General features: G+C 39.6%; 1 protein-coding gene across 1 annotated transcript in view; it reads right to left on the bottom strand.

Moving 5' to 3' along the window:
- DACH2 (dachshund family transcription factor 2) overlaps positions 1-23796 on the bottom strand; it is a 482776-nt gene that overhangs the window by 66048 nt on the left and 392932 nt on the right. Inside the window, exons 5-6 of the mRNA XM_065410944.1 lie at positions 10200-10379; positions 5531-5703 (exon numbers count right to left, since the gene is read on the bottom strand). Of these exons, the coding sequence (XP_065267016.1) occupies positions 5531-5703; positions 10200-10379 (353 nt within the window). The remainder of the gene's footprint in view (positions 1-5530; positions 5704-10199; positions 10380-23796) is intronic.

Here is a 23796-nt window from a genome sequence, read left to right as displayed (position 1 = left end):
CAAAGTTGCCATTAAATTTGTTTATCAGTATTGTCAATGTGCAAAGGTGTAAAACTGACTAATAATGGACTGGCTGTTGTGCAGGTGAATCATCATATATATCCTTGGTCCTTTGAATTCTGCCATGTCCAGTGCTAGAACTGAATGAAGAAAGGACACTCCCAGGCCTAATGATGTTATAACTATATTATAGTTATGTAATAACTATATTAGCTAGTAACTTCAAATGCTAATGGCTGAGCCAATGCTAAAAGGATCTGAGCCAGAACTAAAGGCTATGTGTTTGGCCTAACAATATTACCATGCTAACTCTGGGGGGAAAAGCAATTGTGTTTGCAACTTATAATGTCTTTTCCACCTTCAGAATCAACGCAAGCATCCACGGGTTCCCCTTTATGTTGGAAACATGCAGTTCCCAATGTTAATAAACAATACATACTTGATGTTGGGAAAAGGCGTATGAGAAATAAAATAGTAGTTTAAATGAAACGAGACTAAATAAGATTATAGACATCTGAGTATGTCCAAACATTGCAGTAACCTGCATGGCAATGGATAAAAAGATATATGACTGCACATCCTCTGCTTTCTTGCAATGGACTCAGCTGTTCAAATTAGCCACGAAAAAAGTTATCTCAAATTACTTTCTCTGTTGTATGATCTTTCCCTGACATTCCAGCAAACATTTCATCTACAAGTTGGCAACAATGAATTAATTCTATAAGACGGAAAAGTATAAAAATAAATGTGATCAAAAGTTATAATTTTTATACATTTAGATTTAAAAAGTTGAACTTTATTCTGAAAGTATTTCAAAATGTTGGGTGGGCATAGAGAGGAAAAAGTAAACATGTATTAATCCTTAAAATATATCTGTGTTTTTGTATTTTTGGGGAACTGTTTTTGAGAATTTTGAGGTTGGGAGATTTTTTTCTCTCTGTCAGTAAATAAATAAATACTGGTATAAGAGTTATACAGCCCACAGAAAACAGCACCGCCCAGTAATGATTGCACAGCCCATCTTTTTTCTCATTAGGGAATTTAAAATTTACGTCATACATCCTTTACAACTGCTTTGGGTTAAATTTTCCACATCAGGTTTCCGCCCGAGGATGAATGAGCAAATGAGTTAGGTTAGGGGGGTGGAGAGGGTGGGAGAGAATTTCAGCTAAAATAGTTGAGCCATTTCTGAGAATGAGATTAGGGAAAATATGATGTTTCCCCATGTTAAAAAATTCTTACAACAGTTTTGCTGAGAAGCAATATTGTCTCTGTGTGTATTGCCACAGAGGCAGAAGGAAGGATCTATAATCACTGGACCACACCCCCTTCCAGAACCTGGTGCTGAACACTGTAGTCTTGAGTCTCTACAATCCTCCACCGTCAGCAAACAGGGAGGGTGGGTTAAAGCAATCGGCGAGAAGGCGGGAGGGGGGGGAAGGAACAGGAGCAGGGGAAGAAAGGGACAGGAGTTGGATGGGTAGGAGAGAGGACAGGGGCAGGAGAAGGATGGTAGCAGGAGAGGGGCAGGAACGGAGGAGAGGTCGGATGGGGCAGAAGGAGATAGGGAGAGATTAGGGGCAGAGCAGAATGGTCTTTAATCACTCGAGCACACTCCCCTACAGAAACTGGAATTGAACCAATTACTCCTGAGTCTAAACATTCTTTTGCTGTCTTGTAAAGAGCAGCGAAACCCACTGGTTTTTGTGTCTCCACCCTGCTCTAGTGGCAGGTCCACATATAAGTCCACCAGACTTCTACTGCCACCAGTTACTATGTTGGCTCAAACAACAGAGGACTGTGCTGAGGATCTAAAGATCCCAGCCCTATTGATGTGGGGTCAATATGATTCCAGATGATGGCATTTTTGTTTTATCAATATTTAAGTTTTTAAAAACATAGGAAATTACATTAAAACCCCTACATGAAAAGAACATTATGAAGGTTGTAAAGTAAAGCAATCAAAAGCTAGGAAATACCAGAATGAAGACTTTCCAAGCAATCTTCATTCTGACACTTTGTGAGTATGCATTATGATACAGTCTTTAATTACATGATCACAGTACCCTTCTGGCCATAAAAGTCATTAAGCAATTTCTGGATAAGCAGGCTCCTAGTTTACCTAGTGAGGTAGGAGGAAAAACAGTTTCTATGATGATATCTATACAGAATTTAGGACCAGATTTCCTCCCCCTGTTCTGGCTTCTTTGTGCTGCGTAAGCAAATGAGCCAAAATCTGGCTGCAGCTGCCCGCTGAGAATTGCGGCTCGACTGGTGTAAATCCAGTGGAGCTAGATCCCACATCCAAACATCTACCCTAGTGTAAAGTATATGTCAGGGGTCTGCAGGCCACAATTCTGCTCTGCCAAAATCGCAGTTTGAGTATGTTGCTCTGGAGACCATAGCCAGCTGGAGTAAGTTAGGGCCCAAGGTTGCTCTAACTTACAGCAGGGCTAGCAGTGGAGTAGCTGGAGCTTGACAAACAGGAACCTATAACTGGCTCCCTAAAGGGATTCTTCCTAGTTCTCCTGTGCTCAGTGGATCTTGGTGCAGAAAAGAACTGGATCCTTACAGTTAATTTCTGTAGCCTATCTGAGCTTGGGTTGTATAAATTGGGGGGCTGAAAGCCTATTCTGGTTTGGCGACACCACTGGAGCGTCCAGACCTCATTGCTGGATATAGGTGGAGGGCACCCTGCAACCCTGCAGGCCTGATTTCACCCATGGGAACAGGGGCGGCTCTATGTATTTTGCCGCCCCAAGCACGGCAGTGAGGCAGCCTTCGGCGGCATGCCTGCGGGAGGTCCGCCAGATCCGCGCCTTCGGCGTACCCGCTGCCGAATTGCCGCCGAAGCCTCACAGCGACCGGCAGGCCGCCCCCCGCGGCTTGCCGCCCCAGGCACGCACTTGGTGTGCTGGTGCCTGGAGCCGCCCCTGCATGGGAATGATTAGGATGAAGACCCTGGTCTGGGTAAAAGGTTCAAAATCTGTTATCAGTAAGGTTCGGAAATCTTTAACACAGACCTTGAGTTGTATGCTCACTGTGTTGTGGCATTGAATGAGTGGCACTTGGCATCCATTTATATACTGTGAATGCTCAGCTCCTTTGCACCCAATATCATTTTAATGGACATGAAAAAGATTTAGCAATATTTTGAGCATTCTATTTAATATGTATTCTCAGCATAAACCTTAACGACTCCTTTATGTGTACTATATGCTGTGAATGCATATTAATAGTCATATGTATTTGCATATTATGGATCCATTGTATAATAAAAATCTTACTGAAAAGTACATATACCCTTGGTGTAGAACTGCTCCATAAAATTCAGAAGAAAAAAAGTTTTAGTTTATGTATAAAGGACCTATTCAACCATATGGTCTAGAGATCTGAAAATAATGTCAATGAATAGATTTTTTTTTTAAATTACAGACACGCCAAAACAGTATTGGATCACAGCATACTACTTCATTTATTTTGTACTCTTGTAACTTAACTGAACAGATAGTTCTGAAAATTTTTAGCCAAGTTTCAGTTGGAGCAAGTTTTTACAGCTGAGCTGTAAATCCCTGAAAGTAGGGATTTATAATGGAAGACACTGACAGACCCTTAACTATAGCAGCGTTAGCAGGTGCCACTGTAATCACATTAGATTATATTATAGATGGCAAAGAAGGCTTTGTGAGTCTGGCCATTGTGGCTGCCTAATTTATAGTGTTCCTGTCAAGAAGAAATCAAATTTCATAGTTATGACATTTCTTTCTGGAGCACTAAATGTTAACTTTGCTGATCATGCATATTTTGGTAGGACAGCTTATTTCTAAATGGCAGATATGATATAAAAAGCATTATGACTTCATTCAAATCCCTTTTAAAGCAGCCCATTCACAAACTAATAGAAAATGGGCTAAATGGTATTTTAGATGTCTAATTATGGAATTAGGTAAACAGTATCTTCAATTCAGTTTTACATTTTAAGTAGCCATATCATGCCATAATTATGATATATTTAAAAACATGGTCAGTTTTATGCACTCGTATTACATGGATTTAAAGAGTATCAAGCCGGTGTGATATAACAACAGAATAATGAATAATGACAAAAACAATACTTTGCTTGTATATAGTTAATTTAATCTGAGAATCCCATTGCACTTTACAGTCATTCAGGACCAGACTGTGGTGCACGAAGCAAGGACAGAACACAGGGAGTCTTTCATCTTCCCTTGAACACTTACACAAGGGGCAGCCACAGTCTTAGTCATTGTGCAGTCAGAACACAAAGGGGAGGAAGGCATTACTAAACACCCCCAAACAGACCGACATAGCAAAGGATGCATGCTGTATCCTGTGAAAGGCTGTGGCAGTGGCCACTCATTGCATATTTCCCTACATCAGACAGGAGTAATTCTGGCTAGAATGCCTCCAGGACCTACTGCTGCTGCAGAGGTATTACACCCCCCACCCCACTGGTGGTAAGGGAAGCTGTGTGCCAACTTCCCCTTCTATAAAATGGGGATAATATTGAGAGATTCCATTCAGGAAGTCAGTAGAAGAGCCAGGAATAAAAATCAGAACCCCCGATTGCCAAAATGGAAGCATTTAACACCTACTTTGTGCAAGTGAAAATGATTATATAAGAGGCAAAGCAACAGAGAATTAGGACCTAATAATCCTAATATTTAAAATAATATTTTAACACACACACACACACACACACACACAAACCCAGAGACAAAAAATGGGAATATAATTACCCCATAACAGTGCTACAATTTCTAAACTTTTTTTAAATTTTTCAAAATTGCTAGAGAAACACACATGCTCAAATATTAAAACTGACAAAAAGCCCTTTTTATTTTTTGTGCAAATAAAAAAGGTGATAGAAGCCATTTTTCTGAAATTTTACAAAAAATGTCCACATTGTAGCTACCTGCTCTTCAATATAATCCATCAGTCTTGATCCTTCACACTCCCATTTCTAATCTCTTTCCTCTGAGAATTTAATCCATGACCGGACTTGCTCTTTCAAGGTGGTTACCAAATTTTCCTAATAGCCTACTTGCAAGAGTCTTTATCAAAAGTCTTTTGAACGTCTAAGTACATTTTATCCATCATTTAAAGAAGCAGGAGTCCTATCTCGTATTATAGTAATTAAAGTCCTTTTAATGATTTTCTAAACTTTTTCTCAGATACTGAAGTAAGGCTTGCTGCACTAGAATTCCTGGGATCACCTGTAGCACTTTCCTTTAAAATCCATGTTAGTATCTGTTTTTAATAATATTACATACTTGCATCAGTAGCAGAGATGCTTTTTCTTTATTTGCTTAGTGATTGTTGTTATCAATATTTATTGATACTGCAATAGCACCTAGAAACTCCCGCCAGGAACCTGGACCCAGTGTGCTAGCTGCTGTACAAACACATAGCTGTTCACTTATGTTCCCAAGGAATCAGTATAATGCCACTGGGAGTGTGTTTTTTATCCATAAATCATTGTTTTCTAAATCAAATATTGCACTCTTACCTTAATAACAGAGGCCCCTGCTCTGGAAAGAGGACTATGCATCTGGGCTGCAGCAGCCATGTTAGCAATAGTATTGAGGTGGTTCATCTGATTCATTGCCATTGCAACTGAAGCAGGAGGTAGGCTGACTGGGAGGAGAGGATGGGGCATCATCATAAATGGCAGATCTATCCCTAAAAGAGATGGTGGGCATGATGGTTTGTTAGTCTCTCATTTCATAATCCAACACTTTAGTTCAAGAGCGTAGCTATCATACTACAGAAAGAGTAATTAGTCTAGGTTGTCATTATTATGAGTTTGAAATTTATATAACTAATACGACATTGCCATTTAAAATAATTAAGAAGTCAGAGAGAATGCCTCATGCTAATGGTATTTGCATTCCATAAGAGGACTATATGTACTGCATTAATGAAAGACAAATCTAGCTGTAAACAAACAGGCAATACTAACAAAACAGGTATGCCACAATCTGCAAGCTCAATGACCCCTTTAATCAGCAATGTAAAAATCCATGGGACATGCAGAAACTCTTACAATTATATTAAAACAGATCAAGGGGTAAGTTAATTAATATACCGTATATACTCGTTCATTAGCCCATTCGTTTATAAGCCGACCCCCCAAGATGGTTAGGTAAAAATAGCAAAAAATGTATGACCCTTTCATAAGCCGACCCTATATTTCAGGGGTTGGCAAACTTTGGCTCCTGGCCCATTAGGGTAAGCCGCTAGCGGGCCTGCATGTTTTGTTTACCTGGAGCGTTCACAGGCACGGAGCCCCTCAGCTCCCAGTGTCCACGGTTTGCCGTTCCCAGCCAATGGGAGCGGCGAACCACAGCCACAGGGAGCTGAGGGGCTCCATGCCTACAGACGCTCCGGGTAAACAAAATGACAATGTATAAGATATTCAATCCAATGATTTCACAGAGTTTAAAATCATCACATTTTGGTGTAGACCCGTTTATAAGCCGACCCCTGCTCTTTGATGCGTCACTTTTTTACCAAAAATATTCGGCTTATGAACGAATATATACAGTAGTCTATTCTGTCATCAGTGTATACACTTAACTCCCATTAACATTATTGAGTATTACTCATATGCAGCAATTTGAGACCAGATTTTGATGTGTTACTGAATACGATTAGACCAGTAAGGACTGAATACAAGATGGTAGCTAAGTTTGTGAATTGAGATGTGCAGTGTTCCAGTTTAAGACAAAAAATATTTCCACATAAGGCTAGGGACCTAATTCTCATTTACACTGAAGCCATTTCACACTGCTATGGCAGTATAAAGGGGCCTGGAAAAGGAGTGAATTACATGTACGTCCACATTAAAGCTCTTTGACACTGCCAGAGTGGTGTAAAGTAGTCCTGGTGTAAATGAGAATCAGATTCCAATACCATATGTTCCCTTAACACACTGGTTCTCAAACTATTGTACTGGTGACCCCTGTCACATAGCAAGCCTGTGAGTGTGACCGCCCCCCTTATAAATTAAAAACACTTGTTTATATATTTAACAGCATTATAAATGCTGGAGGCAAAGCGGGGTTTGGGGTGGAGGCTGACAGCTCGCAACCCCCCATGTAAAACCTCGCGACCCCTGGAGGGGTCCCGAACCCCAGTTTGAGAACCCCTGCCTTAACATGTACATATACTGCATCACTTGTCTTACAATAGATCATATAGTTTTCAATGATGATCACAACACTTAGGTGGCACAAACAGACTAAACTACTGAGAAACCTTTTTAACTGCTCTGACTTTGAGTAACACCTAATTCTTAAGACTTCTCAGGAGAGACTTCCTGATCCCATTTACCTATGAGTATTACCTGATTTTCTCAACACAAACAGGACCAAATTCTGCCACTATACAGAGTCAAAATGGCTCAATAATTTCTGCAAAGGGAATTTAGGCAGATTAGAAATGATCATCACTAACCTCTGGCAAAATATGAAAATAACATAATTGTATAGCCTGTCATAATTGTAAACTACGTGCCTATTTATTGTAGATATTTCTCTGAGTTTATTACCATGGTTCTACCTTAATCATTATCATATTACAAGGTAAATCATTGTTTTCCTATCTTATATTCCTACAGTAAGAGTACCATGAGCTGATCTTGCTTACATAATTTCTTTCATTCAAAACACAATTTTTTGATCCACCAGACACCAGAAACACCCACATAAACCACCATCTGCCCACAAAGGGCAGAATCATCTGAAAACTGAACACCCTTACTACCCCTGGTCAGCCATCAGCCAAACACTATTATATCCATTCACTGCGGTGTGTTATGCTTCACATTACTTTGTTTATGAGATGGTCCATGTCATTGTTAATCAAGATAGTAACAAGACAAAGTCCATGGACATCTCCATTTACTTCAAACCATACTGACAATCCCTTCAGTGCTTATATACATAAGCTTTTGTTCCCTTGTATATCTCCCGTAGCAGCCGAATAATCTTTCCTCATACTCCATAGAGTTCCAAAACTCCCAGACACCATCTGTCCACTTTGAGTTGTATGTCTACTTAAAGTCCAATTGACATGCAAACTAAATGCAAACTACAAACAGAATATAACAGCACATCACCAGTTTTAAGACACAACCCGTCAAGCATTTCTGAGGACTATAAAGGAAATACATCTTACACTTGCAAATCATCAGACATAATGTCTGATATTCAATAAACCTCTTAATAGCCTTTAGACAACTACTTAGAATGAAAAATACTGAATAATATCTGGAAAGATTACCAAAACAGGGAAGACCACAGTTGCCTCATATGTAAAACATGTGCAGATACTGAATTACGTAAGTGCATATTCCACAGATAAGGAACATAAAATTAAAGAATCATCTATAGTACGTAAGAGTCCTGCAGTCTGCTCCATTTAATCAGATGACAGACCCTAACTGTGCATGAAAGGGGACAAGCACCTATAATAAGAAACATTTAAATGGTCTCGGCTTCTCCACCAAATTCAGTGACACTACATAGATAGTGATCAAGGTATCTGGTCCTAAAAATAAGGTATTTCTGATGAATAAGACATTTCATACACTTGTAAAAAGTAAGTCCTTGAAATCAATTTGTAAAACTCTCAGAACAAAGATACATACATGAACAATAAGGATTTTTAAAACTTTAGCAGTGTTTCCATTCCTTCATCCCACTGTAATCTTTTATCCAATTATCATGTCCCACCTCTTCCTTTAACACTGATTCTATTTTCATTTTGGCCTGAACAATAAATTCTTTATTTACAAAAGACTACAAAAACTTTCAGGCCAAATTTTTTGCTGGAGTAACTCCATCGACCTCAGTAAAGTTATAGAAGTAGAGAACTTGACTTTTTAGACTCCAAGATTTGGAGAGGATTTTTACAGTACCTAATCCAGGAAACAGGAGAGATCTTAGAAAAAGAGCAAAATTCACCACCACCATTTGGGTACACATTTACCAAAATGAATGCTAGTTACCTTTATATAAATGCCTTCATATAGAAAACTTGCTACTGTTTGTGATGCAGAACTCATTAAGTTTCAGGAAAACTTTTATTGATTTGAAAACAATGAAACTAGGATATATAAAAAAGTATATTGATTGTATGAAATAACACAAGCTTTATTTTTTTAAGGAGTTAGAGTTAGTAATAAAAGAAAGCCATTCAATTCATTAGTAAAACTATTATGATAGTGTGTCTAAACAGTGAATTAATCTTGAAGTGATATTTATAGCTTGGTCGTTTATTTCACAGTCCGATATACCTACATTAATGTTAAATCAAATCATTAGCTGCACTGTGACATAGTATAAATGCAAAAGACTTAGTTAGGCAGGTCTAGGGTGTGTAAATGGTAAGTATGGGAGTGGTGCAGGGACAAGGAACTCAGGCACCTGCTGATTACTCCTCCCGCTCTGAGGGGTAGCATGTGATGGGTCTAACAGTGTGTGCTCTGACCTGTCCCAGCCATTCCTGCTATCACTGGATGACTGGGGTTATGTCAGACTGACTGACTGGCACCCTCCTTGAAGAGGTAGGGAGAGGAAGGAGTTTTTTCTACCCACTGCTGGCTCGCTGCCGTTTTGGCTTTGTTCTAGTCCCACTCATTCCCACCTTTATATGATATGCTGGATTTTGTAGGATGCTGTGGACTATGTTTATTGCCAAAATTATATTTGGTGTCTGGAAGAGATTTTTCCCCTTTGGCAAAACTGGCAAATTACTGTGTGGGTTTTTTCACCTTCCAACCAGCATCCTGGAGCTCTGTTTTAGGGATTTACATTACATGTGTCCCATAGGCTGGGCAATATCCATCATCCTCAGGTTTGTAAAAACCAGGGCTATTCTGCAATGGAATGGCTCTGCCAGTTAGTTCGGGGAGTAGTTCCTCATTGGTTAATAGTTTAATCAAGTTACAGCCTCTGCATTTACCGACGTGTGTGTGTGTGTGTGTGTGTGTGTGTGTGTGTGTGTGTGTGTATGTGTGTGTGTGTGTGTGTGTGTGTGTGTGCACTAAATTCTTCCAGCACATTATGTTATCACATGCTATTTATTAGTTACCAACTTCTTGTATATCTTTCCTTCTTTACAGACAAACAGTATAAGACTGAAGGTGTCTGTATCTTAGAATGTCTTCTTACTATTTATAAGGACAGTAAACGTACTGTTGGTGAGCAGGTGATTTTGCTGGAGAGGACTGAGGGGATGTGCACTCCCAAGGCTGGATTGCCCTGATAGCGTGGCGTGACCAACACCATGCTGTGATCCTGTTGTAATAGGAGACTGAAGTTTCTCTTTATCCCAGGAGGATTCACTCCCACCTGCAAAACAGTGTACAAAGATATTGTAAATACCATATTCTTCCCTTGAAGAGATTTTGCTAGCTTTACTGCACACTTTTTATTATCCTAAATTACTCAATTTTTGTTTTGGAATACGTCATAGTTTATTGATTACTCAGCACCAAAAGACATGTAGGTGCTGCACCTGAAATAAATGAATAATTTAATAATCATAAACCAGGCCAAATAACCTAACTAGAACACCGTGTACCCCTTCTGGAAACAGAGAAAGCTAGATGTTTAAGGAGAAAATGAACCAAACAGGAAGGACTCACAATTAGTTGTGATAACAACTAAACAGGGACTCTTCTTTTGTAATCGACACACAGGACCTCATCATTGACAATACCCAGTGGGAGTTTTTTTCAAGGAGTTGCTAAATAATAAAATAATAAAAATTAATAATACCAGCTAGCACTAATATAGCAATAGATGGGGAAACATGTGCAGAGAATTTAAATGATTTGCCTAGGGCCACCGAACGGGTCAATTTTAGCATCAGGATTAGAATTTAGTAGCTCCTGGATTCCAGTCCTGTGCTCAGAGCACCAGACCAGGCTCCTCTTAAATTCTGAATATAATTGAGAGATTCAAAGACTGAGCTTGTAGATAGTCAGCTTTGAGGCATTCATATGTATCATTCGGATGTAATTTTTGTTCACCACAATTGATGTCTAAGAGAGAAAGCAAAGTATGTCATATTAAACAGTGTAATACTAATCTGTTTGTTTTTCCGGAGAGATCTTATTTTGTATTGGTTTCATGGCAATCCCTATGTCAGACAGTTATGCACGTGAATAATCATATGCTCCTCTTATTAAATCACAGTAAGGTAGATTGTGGTAAGAATTTTGCAATGAGTCTGGTCCACAAAATAAAGCCTTTAAACAACTATTTGTAAAAGTTGAACATTTCAGGAACACAAAAAGGCCATAATGTTAACATAGGTACATTCCTTTTCCTTCCATCATGGATATTTTAGATTAGATTAAAGAATAATAAGAAACTGTGTATCTGCAGTATTGATATTGTCTAGAATGTATTAACTTGAATTGCAATTAGAATCAGTAACACACTGTTGTGATGCAATGGATAGAGACAGCAGGCACAAAAAAAAATGTATTTTAATTGAAGATGAAAGTAACCACATAGAAACATTCAACATTCTTTATGGTAACACTCAGCTAATAAACATGATTAATACTACCAAATGTAAAAGACTGAAAGATCAATGATTGTGCAAAATGGGAATCACTCCATCATTTTAATACCATGTCCAAGCCATGAATTACCTTACCATTACAGATTTGTAATTTGTAAAATGATGAGCAACACATTGACAAAGAAAGATACATTTATTCAGCACTAAATTATACCATATGATGTAATATAATATGGCATAATTACAGCAGTGCTCAGTAGCCCTGCCACTGTTAAGGTGGCTGTTTCAAATCATGTTGAACTGAAACTTCAGTTATTCACAGCATTAACATTTGATAAAATATTCCTTGAGTTAAACAAGTGAGGAAAAATGATTTTCTAAGAACACTTTTTAAGAACTGATTTGCTAAATGATTTCTACCATTTTCCAGATGTTTTTTCAATATTTTAGTCTAATGTTTAATTTTTTTTTTAAAAAAAGCATTATTGTTCAAAGTACAGCTTGTATGTACTTAAGTGACCTAAACTTTCACTGGCACTTAAATATTTAAAAGTAGATTTTCAAAAGTATGTAAAGAATGTATACACATACATGTTTGTGAGGTATTAATTTATCAAGTAGAAATATCTCAACAGTCCTTGGACCATAAACTTTTATTTTACAAAGCAGAAGGTCCAATCCTGCAAATGTTTACAAACAAGCTTGATGTTACACATGATTAACCCCACTATAACTCTCTATGTACATTAAGTGTTTGTTGTTCAGGACCCCAGACATTTTCATGTCTTTTTCCTTGTGAAGTCAGAGTCATGAACTTCAATGGAGCTCTGCCCATTTTAACTGACTGAGGATCTGGCCCACTACCTTCAAAATGTAAACTGATTGCTAAGGAAGTTTGTCATAGTGATTTTTCAAAAATGAGGGGGGAAAATCACAGTCCTTGCCTGAAAGCACACCCTTACCAGCTGTGCTCTCTTCCCTAGTGGCCTACCAGTGGCCAGAGCTCCAAACTCAATTACCTACTCCTAACAGTTTATCCTTCCTTCAATACCTCACCATGGGCCCAAGTTCTAATACAATATCCCCTTTCTCTCCCCCCCACCCCGACATATTCTACTATCTGCTCTTGTATTCAGTAGCAGTACCACTGCAAGTCTCCTCCACCCACACCCACTCTCCCTTGAGAAAAAAAAGTCCGTCTCACAGGGAAGTCTAATGAAACAATCAAAGTTGAATGCTAAGTGAAATTTAATTATAGGGTCTGAAATTTACATAGATATCACCACACCCTGCTGTGGTAAAGACTGACAGACACAGTTTCCATAATTAAGTTACATGGTGAGTAATTCATTGAAAGAGAAAACTATTATGAATAATAACACCTAGCTCTTACATAGCATTTTTCATCAGAAACTCGCAAAGCACTTTGCAAACGAGGTGAGTATCATTATCCCCATTTTACAGATGGTGATACTGGGGCACTGAGCACTGAAATGACTTGCCAAGGTTATCTGCAGGCCAGTGGCATAGCTGGAACTAGAACTCAGGTCTCCTGAGCTTTAGGTAGTGCTCTGTTGTCCAGAAAACCTTTTCCCTGACACTACACGCACTATGTTGCAGAACTTGTTAATGGAATTGTCACTGAGCAGTTAAGGACACGAACCTTAAAAGATGGCTTTTATCCTTGCCTGAAAATAATTCTCTCTTTCTTCATGTGCTTGATACAATATGAAAAATTTAAGTGTAAATTTAATAATAGGCAAAAGTCTCAAGACCCAGTATAAATCCATTCCAATCTCTACTTTCTATATCATTCTTAGGAGCTAATGGTATAAAGACAGCAATGAAGTAATTTTGACTTCACTAACAAAGCAAATAGCTCATTTTATAAGTTAAATATGCATAGTGCAAAGGATCCAAATCTCATACTCTTCTAATTTCAGACACTTCTTCAAAATTCCAGAGAAATATTTGTGCATACACACACACACACACACACACTTTCACACCAATGCTAAAAGCATAATGTAATGTACAATTATTGTCTGTATAAGAATAGTGAGCCCATCACATCAACAGTATACATATTCTCAAATTGTTGATTAATATCATAATTAGAGGTCAGTACCTACAGCAACTAAATCAGCTGTAAAATTTGAAAATCAGATCCAGATACAATTGTTCATTAGATTTTTGTTAACTGTTCCCATATTTTGTGCAGAGAGACTATGCATCATCAATACGGCAAATGTAATTGTCCCTTATAACATAAAACAAACACATGATATTAAATCCTGCATTGGGATACAATAGTTTATAGGGCCATAACTGAAAGCAAAATTAGGCCTGTGGTCTTCATCATGTACAAGATGCACCATATGGTAAAAGGCAAATCGGTCCCTCCCAGACATGGTGGAGTAGGTATATTTAAACAGGCTAGATAAATCTGTCTTTTGCTCAATCCAAAAAGTGTAGCCTTTGGAAAAACACAACATATTTTCTGTCATAATTAAGCTGTCGAAGACCCACATTCTTTACTAAATAGCGGTTGTGGAGTGTAAATTAAGACAATGATCCATGCCTGGATGCATGCCAAATAACGTCTCCACGATAGATGCTGAACAGGAGAGAAGGGGAAAAAAAGAATGAGAGACAAGAAAACCAACAGGCAGTATCATTTAGGGAAATGAGGCAAAAGTCTCTTACAATAAAACAGTGATGTGAGCTGTCTTACGGGTTATATACAAAGGAATGTAATTTATTATTCATTTTTAGGAAGAAAAGATTTCATATTTCCGTATAAAAGTTACGAAAAATTAAGCAGATTCTTAAGTGTCATAAAATTATTATTAGGTCCTTTTTAAGTACACCTCTACCCCAATATAACACTGTCCTTGGGAGCCAAAAAATCTTACTGCGTTATAGATGAAACCGCGTTACATCGAACTTGCTTTGATCTGCCGGAGTGCGCATCCCCCCCCCCCCCCGCCCCCGGAGCACTGCTTTATTGCGTTATATCCGAATTCGTGTTATATCGGGTTGCGTTATATCGGGGTAGAGGTGTATATTTATTTGTCAAAATGCATTTCTGAACATTACGAATAAGTAAAGAGCTTCACATTTAAAATTGTCACCCCTGCACATACAACCTCCCTCCCCGCCCCAAACAAAAGAAAACACATGAAGGTAACTTTTTCCTATCTTGCTTCCATTCTTGTTGGTCTTGACTAGGACCAGACTCTCTCAGTCCCTTACTCAGGTGCTCAAAAGGGGAGGAAAGACCCCATCTTGCACAGTCTATGATGCCAAGGGCCTATTACAGATGCAGTCCTCCGTTCAGGTGGGACCACAGGGACTGCTCCCTCAATACACATGGTGACCACAAAGGGGACAGAGAGACTGTAGGGTCAGGTCCTGTCTACCTGCCTTCACATCAGCCTGCAGTGCAGAGTGTGTTGGTTGCAGTGGAGGAGGGTAAAACAGGGTATAGACTACACAGTGCCCCTGTGCCCCAGGTCACTCGTGGGGGGGGGGGGGGAAGAGAGAAGAGGTCACAATCCTGTCCTGGCCTCCCCCTGGAGTGGTGTTGTTGCACATTACCCCTATCATTAATGCTATGTTTCAGCATACACACAGAAAAATTAGATAAAAATCTAAGTACTCCTGCTGGAAGATTGCAACGTGACACTACTTTATTTCTGAGAATTCAGAACAATAACACACAAAAACCAAAACCAGAGAGAGAGAAAGCAAGCAAGCAGGCAGACAGCTCCCTAAAACTGAGAGGCACAACTCACTCCACCCTGGCTAACTGCAGACTGCCTGCTGCATGCTTTTGCTACAGAGCCCTCTAGCTGTCAAGAAGGTTCCGGAAACAGTCCCCTCCCCTCCCTCAACCCCGGGTTCTTAAAGTGATCACTCACAATTGCAACACAGTCCTCAATACACCACAATTACTACCTCAAGCTATCAGCTAAATACCAAAATTTGGCCCAAACACAGAGGGCCTTTTTATTGTGTGCCTACTATATAGCACCTATAGGAGATTCTAAGTCTGAAAAATAAAAATATAGTAGCTAAGATATAAATGTAAGCCTAGGTGTGGGAAAGCACTGGTACACGCTACAATAAGTAAAGCCCAGGAGCTAAATGGATTTAATGAGAAAAATCTTATTTATTAATTAAAACTAAGTATTTATCATAGGCTTAACAGAAGAGTGTTTGACATAACTCATATATCAACCCAGGAATTAGACTGGCATGTTCAAGTAAGCAAAGGTAAAACTAAAATAGCAAGTCCCAGTACAGTCACTTCTAAATTAAATGCTGTGAGATGTAAGTATTCCCCTAGTACTTCTTTACGGCACAGTGGCTAAAGTCTGTGCGTTGCTGTTATTGAGTTCCTAAGATTAGTTCAGATGCACAGGGAATTAAATTGCAGGTAACAGAAGAAAACATGTGAAGTCAATCTAAGCAATACACACACATTTTCATTAGATGATGTACTGTGTATTTACAGTTTTGTGATAAGCTTGTAAATGTGGGTATTCACAATTGATGAGAGTTATGTAACTGGAGGGCCTCTGTTTAGGTTTCATCTACCTACAGTAAGAAAAGGAGGTTTTCCTTCCGTTGCTTTCTCCTTCCAGATGAAAAACGTGTCTTCATTCCTCTGTAGATGCTGCTGCTCACATATTTTTTATTTTTCACTACTGAAGTTGAATTTAAAAAGTCAAGCTCCATCTAATATACTTTCCTTCTGAAACCAGAATCTAAGAACTTTTTTGATGAACATATCTTTGTGAAGATTAAATTACCTTCTTAGTTTTATGTGTTGAAAGATTTTCAAAAAGTAATCTAAGTTCAATTCAGTGACAGTACCTTATTTGGATTTGAGTTCAAGCTATCAGCCTCGAAAGTGTGTGCTCGGCCTAAATGAAATTCACACTCTCAGAGGTACCTTTGAATTGAACAATCACACTTTTTCAATGTATGTCTGTCATTTTATTTTTTGTTGTTATATATTTCAGAAAAATATAACTCAAATTTTGAAAATGTCTTTCATGCCCAGTTTTAATGTAAAGCATTTTTAAACACACATTTTTCATGTTATTAGGTATATTTTCAGCACACTCCTGAAAGTATATATATGTTGTTGTTTCAGCACTGTTAATCCAGAACACTTATCACCAATGGCCTGATTTGCAACGTTGCTGATTACACCACAATTCCTAGAGACTTCCTTGGGATTTGTGGATGCTTAGCACTATGAAAATGAAGTTAGAAATTCTGCCCTTGGATGCTTATGTGCAGTGTCCATTGACACCAACAGGTATGTGAGAGCAGAATTTGCCCCAAATAACGTAAGTACACTTTTTTTTTTTTTTTTTCAAAATCTGGTAAAACTCTAAATCATGTGACCTAAACATACACACATTAAGTTCATGAGGCAGTTTTCATAGGTTAAGGAAATATCAATTTAGCCTTAAAATAACATATACAGTATTTTAAAGCCTAATCAGTAGATTTTAACAGATGTCTACAATATTGGAACACAGCACTCTGGTGTTAGGTTCTAAGTGCAGCACTGGTGTCCAGTGCTCATGGCTAATTACTCCACCGAACAAGTAAGCTGTGGCATTTTGCACTAGTTGCAGCTAGATGGATGTAAGGTGTAACTCCATGTAGTGCATAATGCAGTAGTCCAGGCTAAAATAAGCAAAGGCAGGAATCATGGAAGTAAGGTCTGAATCTGTGAGGAAGGTTCACAACATTCAGACAAAAATGGAAAAAGTAGCACAGCTGATTGCTACTATTTGATCATCTAAAAGCATCTGGGACTCTAACCAGAGTACTGAGTTTCAAACTTTGGTTATAAAGAATGGATGAACATCCTCCTTTAGGAGAGCTGATGTAAACTCATCCACTTACTTTCCTTAGCCCACCATAATCACCTCAGTGTTCTCAGATGTCCCAGCCCATGTCCCATCTCACCTAGATACTGGGAAAGACAATCAGTGTCTCTGGGCTGTGCATAAAGCTGAGTGTATAAAGCTGAGTATCATCAGCATACTGAAAACACTTCAGCTTGTATCTCCTCACTAACTCTCCAGAGAGCCTCATAAACATACTATATTAGTGGGATAACAGCAGAGACCTGAAGTATCTCACAGCAGGAGACTATCAGGTTAGAAAAATAATTGTTCAACAATACCCTATGAAAGCTCTGATCTCTCAGTGAGAAAAGAACAATACCACCAAAGAGACCAGGGACCATAAATGTGATAACTGCACCTAACAATCTCAATGGTATTAAAAGACAGCACAGAGCTCTAATAGTATCAGCACAGAGGTATGATTTTCATCCATCAACAGGAGATCATCTGCCAATGTGACAAATGTAGTTTCTGTGCCGCATCCAGGTCAGAACACTAATTGCCAGTGCTCAAAGAAGGCTGAGGCATCAGCATATTGTGAGAGTCATCTCATCATAACCTTTTCCATAATATCCTGACTAAAAATGGAAAATACATATCAGTCAATAGCTGGAAAGATTTGCTGGTCAATATCTGGCTAGTCAGCATCAAGATATGGCTTTTTAAGAAGAGGCAAAACACACAGTAACTCCTCACTTGTAGTTATGTTCCTGAAAAATGCGACTTTAAGTGAAACCATGTTAAGTGAATCCAATTTCCCCATAAGAATGAATGTAAATGGGGGGGTTAGGTTCCAGGTAAAAATTTTTTTGCCATACAGTACAGTATATGTGCCCCCGCCTTACCCCACACAGGCACAGCCCACTGGCACTGGAGACAATGAGGTAGGCAAGGAGGCTGAAGGTGCTGTAGGCTAGGAGAAGCACATTGCGCAGCAGCAGCTTCCCCTACTCTGCAAGCACCAGGGGCGGGGGGGCTCAACCCTCTGCCCGCCCATGCCACCACTTCCCCCAAGCCTCCACCCTTAACCCGCCTCTTCTGTCCCCTACTCCTCCCCCTTTACTCCGCACGCCATGTCCTCGCTTCTCCCCCTCCCTCCCCTTTCTCCTGTCCACACCAATCAGCTGGCTTGCAGCGTTCAGGAGGCAGGAGGGAGGGGGGAGGAGCAAGGACACAGCGCACGGGCTCCCCTTCCCTCCCCTGCCTCCTGAACGCCACAAGCCAGCTGATTGCCACGGGCAGGAGGCGGGGTAAAGGCAGGAGGCAGGGTCTGCCAGCAGGCGGGAGGTGCTGTGGGGGGGCATAGGGGGCTGATAGGGGGGCTTCCAGCTGTGGACAAAGCATGCAGCCAAACAACGTTATAGTGAAGCATTGCGCAACTTTAAATGGAGCATGTTCTGTAATTGAGCAGAGACGCAAGATCAAAACAACGTTAAGCGAGAGGACGTTAAGTGGGGAGTTACTGTAGTTCATTTACAGCAGTTGGTGCCCTGCCATTCAAAAAGGAAGCACTGACAATTTCCTCCAATAAACAGCCCAGTATTTATCCATGGGCATTCAGCAGTCAGGAAGGACAAGAATCCAAAGCATAGATTGTGCCAGGGATCCTGAGTCTTCCAAACCTCTGTACGCTAAACTGGTTGGCACTCAACATATTATCCTGCTTACACACACACAGTCTAGTCTGAATCAAATTAGTTTGATCAACCAAATAAGCAGAAATGTCCATATTTTAGGTTGAACTCACATGAGCAACCAAATGAAGACAGTTCAGCTTAACCAGGCTATCTACCAACTAAAATGTAGGTGAGAGTCGTATTTGATAAACTTTATACTGAAATGTCTTCCCAGTGAGGGTGAGACAGTCCTGTTCTTGTTAAATTGCTGGCAAACTGTCAACTAGAAATTGATTTTTTTTAAAGCAAGCATATTTGTTTCAATGAGTCTATGATTAAAATCTATTTTGGACAAAGCAGTCTCCAAAATAATGAGACCTATAAGAATCTCAAAAGCTAAATTAAAGATGTAGAAAGGCATTTTAGACTTGAATGTATTGATTTGTGTAGCTGCATGTGTATTTGGCTGTATCATATTCTGGACTGTTCTCTAGAAATAAGCCATAAAATTGGGGAAAGTAAGGTATTAAAAATGGAGAAATCTAGTGATGGCTTTACTGGGTTACTTCCAAAAACTTATCAAGTGGTTCAGCAGATGTAATTACTGCTTAGCCATGCCAAGGTTTTGAAATGTGCCCATTAATTCAGCAATTCCCAATCTGTCCATCAGTCAGTCATACTTAAAAAATATGTCTGTCACAACTTAGGTGAAGTAATCTACTGATAATTATACAATAAAAACTCATTTGAAAATCTGAATATAATTTCAAAACTTCCTGAAAAGTCTAATGATAGCAAAATGAAAGTTTATTTCAAAGCAAAGGAAATGCTGAAGATAATCATGGACATGTCAGAGTTTTCAATGCTTGTGACTAATATTAGTTTTTTAAATTTATACATGTTAAGGAGAACACCACAATCATGACTAGACAGTGACTTTCTAGAGGGGAAATGTGCCTGACCTAGAGGCTGTATAGGGAACTAAGTGCACCTGCCCAAAAGGTACCCCCCCCCCTTTCTCTTTCATGGGGTAGAGAATGGAAAATAAGTAGAAGGTCAAAGAATTATGATTTTAGAGAAAAAACTATACACATAACATTTTTACAATTCCTAAATTATTCCTATCACAGATTATTCCTATCACTATTTATATAGCATTTTTACTAGTGGATCATGTATCCCTGCTCAAGCAGGTCTAAATTACATCCAGTTAAAAATATTGGTGGCCACTAAAATATTGTCTAGACTTGTGCTCCAACTAACCCCACCACTATTGGAAATGAACCAGTGGTTGCAATAGTTGGAAATTTTTTAGCAAAAACAAAACAAAAAAACACCCACTGTAGATAACATCCAAGAGATAGTCCCTTCCCAAAAGAGCCCCAAATCTTAAAAAAAGAGGAAAACACAATGGAAATAGTGATGGAAAGAAAGGGTGGAATGAAGTAAAGGAAAGATAAATAAAAACAGAAGGGGGAAAAAATGGGCCTGATCTTTAATGGGTCTGCTAGCTGTGCAGCAATACTTTTGGATATATTAGTTTGTCTATAAAAACACAGAGTTTTATATGTACAAATTAATAGTTAACAATTACTTAATTTGCATGCCGGCTCTTTTAAGGAAACCCACTAAACATTTCACCCCGCTAGTAAAATTATTATTTATAGAAAGTTTGATGCAAAAATAGCACAATAAAACACACAAAGAATATGGCAATATTAATACACCCTTTTCAAAAATGCCTCTGCCAAACTCCATCCTCCTAATTTCTTTTGCTAGGTTTGCACACATATTTATATTAAACAAAACATATGCTTCTTCCTAGCTATTTAGGAAAGTGACAAGACTGACAAAAATTGTGAACAATTGACAAACGAAATCTTTAGAACTAAATCTTTGTAGTTCAGTCTGTGTGGAATTAGCTAAAAAAGATGATAAAAAAAATCTCTTCTAAATTTTAACATCAGCAATCGGACACTTCATTCCTGCCTTTCTAACTAGGTGCAATACTTTAACAGGGATGGACGCAGTAAATACAGGAACAATGGCTGCCAGAATGATGGGCTATATAAAATATAGATTCTGTTCTTCTAGGATTTAGGAGTAAATTCTCCTGATACAAATGAACTGCAGAATTAAAAATGTCAAAAGTGTGTGCAAACTGAGTCCTATTCTGGGTGGTACTAAATTACTTGTGCTCTCATTGACTTTAGCACTTTGTCTATGGAGGTCAGCACAACATAGTCTGATCTATCTGAAGGACCAGTGTTTCCCAAACTTGGGACGCCACTTGTTTAGGGAAAGCCAGGGCCGGTGCTACCATTTAGGCCAACTAGGCGGTTGCCTAGGGCACCAAGATTTGGGGGCGCCAAAAGCCCCCTTTTTTTTTTTTTACAGCGGCCGCTGCGCTGGGAGGGAGAGGGAGTCTGAGCCACCGCCGGCAGCCCAGGGGTTCACCTGGGTCAGCACGCCGCCGGCAGCCCAGGGGAACCCCTGGGTCAGCGCGCTGCCGGCAGCCCAGGGGAACGCCTCAGGGCGGAGGGGAGCTGCTGCGGGTGGGGGGCATCTCAGGGTAGGAGGGGCGAGGAGCTGCCTCAGGGCTGGGGGGGGGCGCAAGGTAGAAGTTTCGCCTAGGGCGCAAAACTTCCTTGCACCGGCCCTGGAGAAAGCCCCTATCGGGCGGGGCCGGTTTGTTTACCTGCCGCGTCCGCAGGTCCGGCCGATCGCGGCTCCCACTGGCCGCGGTTCGCTGCTCCAGGCTAATGGGAGCTACTGGAAGCGGCGCCAGTACGTCCCTCGGCCCGCTCCGCTTCCAGCAGCTCCCATTGGCCTGGAGCAGCGAACCGCGGCCAGTGGGAGCCGCGATCGGCCAGACCTGCGGACGCGGCAGGTAAACTAACCGGCCCCGCCCGACAGGGGCTTTCCCTACACAAGCGACGTCCCAAGTTTGGGAAACACTGCACTGGGTTAACAGGCCAACAAGAAACCCTCTGAACATACAGCACATTTTAGTATGTTAACCCCCGACATTTTAACTAAACACAGTGGGACTAATTCAATCCCTGGCAGAGCCAAAGGTTTACAATTGGGATTAACCTTCCCCACTCTTTCTAAAATAACACTTTTCAGTGATGCTAGGTCAGTTTATAATTCCCTGAGGAAAAAGGAGAAAAAAGCCAATATCCTAAAGACTGGATATCAGGGCTCATGGGGCCAAGAGAGGACAGTGCTAACCTCTCTCCAAAAGAAAAGAATGTCAAGAACTAAAAACTTCATTTGAAGGACTGAATCTAATGCAAGGACTAACATTACTGTAAACAGAGGTACTAAACTAAATGGTTGAAACAGCTAAAACCCCAAACATTAAATTTAAGGAAATACAGTCTTCATAAAAGTGAACTAGTGCAGAACATGCAAGTGTCCTTATCTCCATATAACAAAACAAAAAAGTTAAGAGAACCAAATCCATCATAAACTCATCAGGGTCAGCCCTGTGCAAAGCAAGATGCCTGAGGCTTCAGGCAGATATCCATAAACCCATAGCATATCTCAGGAAGAATGATTTGACAACTGGGTGTGTTAACTCTTCTAAATCCTTCAAGCAATCCTATCAGCTATGCTGGGACAAAGGGGTTTTGGGACCTGGACATGATTGGGCCATTGCAGTTCATCTTTCAAAATGTGTGTGTGTTCAGTTGTGACAGGTGACTGAGTCAAGGAGATCCTAACTGCATGTAGAAAAATGGTTGTGACAAAGCTGGGCTTCAAAAAATCTGTCCATGGCACATATCATTATTCCAAATGCCACCTTGCAGGCAAGCTCAGCAGAGAGGATAAGGTTATAGTACAACTCTAGTTGGAAATGTGAAAATAGTGCTTTGTTACACAACCGATCTGCTTCCCATGTGTATTCAGAGTCATAATTGTTGACATTTTTGGTAACCAATATAAGATTTTACTACTTTATACTCCTGTTGTTAATGAAGAGCTAACAATGCGGTGGGAGAGTGAACTAGAGTCTATTCTGATTTAGCACCAGCAATAGAACTGTGAACTAAGTTCCATCTGCAGAGCCAAATTCTGCCCTCCATAATACTTGCACAAATCCTCTGAAGACAATGGATTTTCCCAGGTGCAACTAACGGTAGAATTTGGCATGAAATGTCTTTATTAATGTTGATGATACACAACCCAGAAATAAAACAGCTTGATTTTCAGATCTGAGTCTGCAGAGTTGGCAGATAGCATAAAACATCTTTTTACTTCAGATTTCCTCAGTTTAGATCTGCAAGTCACTGAGATCACAATATTTTTACAGAAGATACTTATAGGAGTAGAACTACATTTTAAAATGCACAGAAAAATGAACTTTCATTCCTAGAAATTATTTAGAAACTGAATCTGCCACTCTTTGCATTCATAAAACAAGCACTTTATGAAGAAATAAAAAAAATTTCCCCCATAGTTGACAAATGAACTGAAATAGCCAATGAGATAAATATAATGTGCATTTGTAATGTGTGTATATTTGGATGATCTGGTTTTCAAAGGCTTTGAGTATTTGCAGCTCACAGAATTGCAGTATTTGTGAAAATCAGGCCATTAAAGTTTCAACAGTTTATAATTTACTATTTCTTTTAAATATCACTAACAAACAGAAGAAATCACAGATTGTTATCTAA

Source organism: Emys orbicularis, chromosome 9 (genome assembly GCF_028017835.1).
Source record: "Emys orbicularis isolate rEmyOrb1 chromosome 9, rEmyOrb1.hap1, whole genome shotgun sequence".
NCBI lineage: Eukaryota > Metazoa > Chordata > Testudines > Emydidae > Emys > Emys orbicularis.
This window is presented reverse-complemented; position numbering and strand designations above follow the sequence as displayed.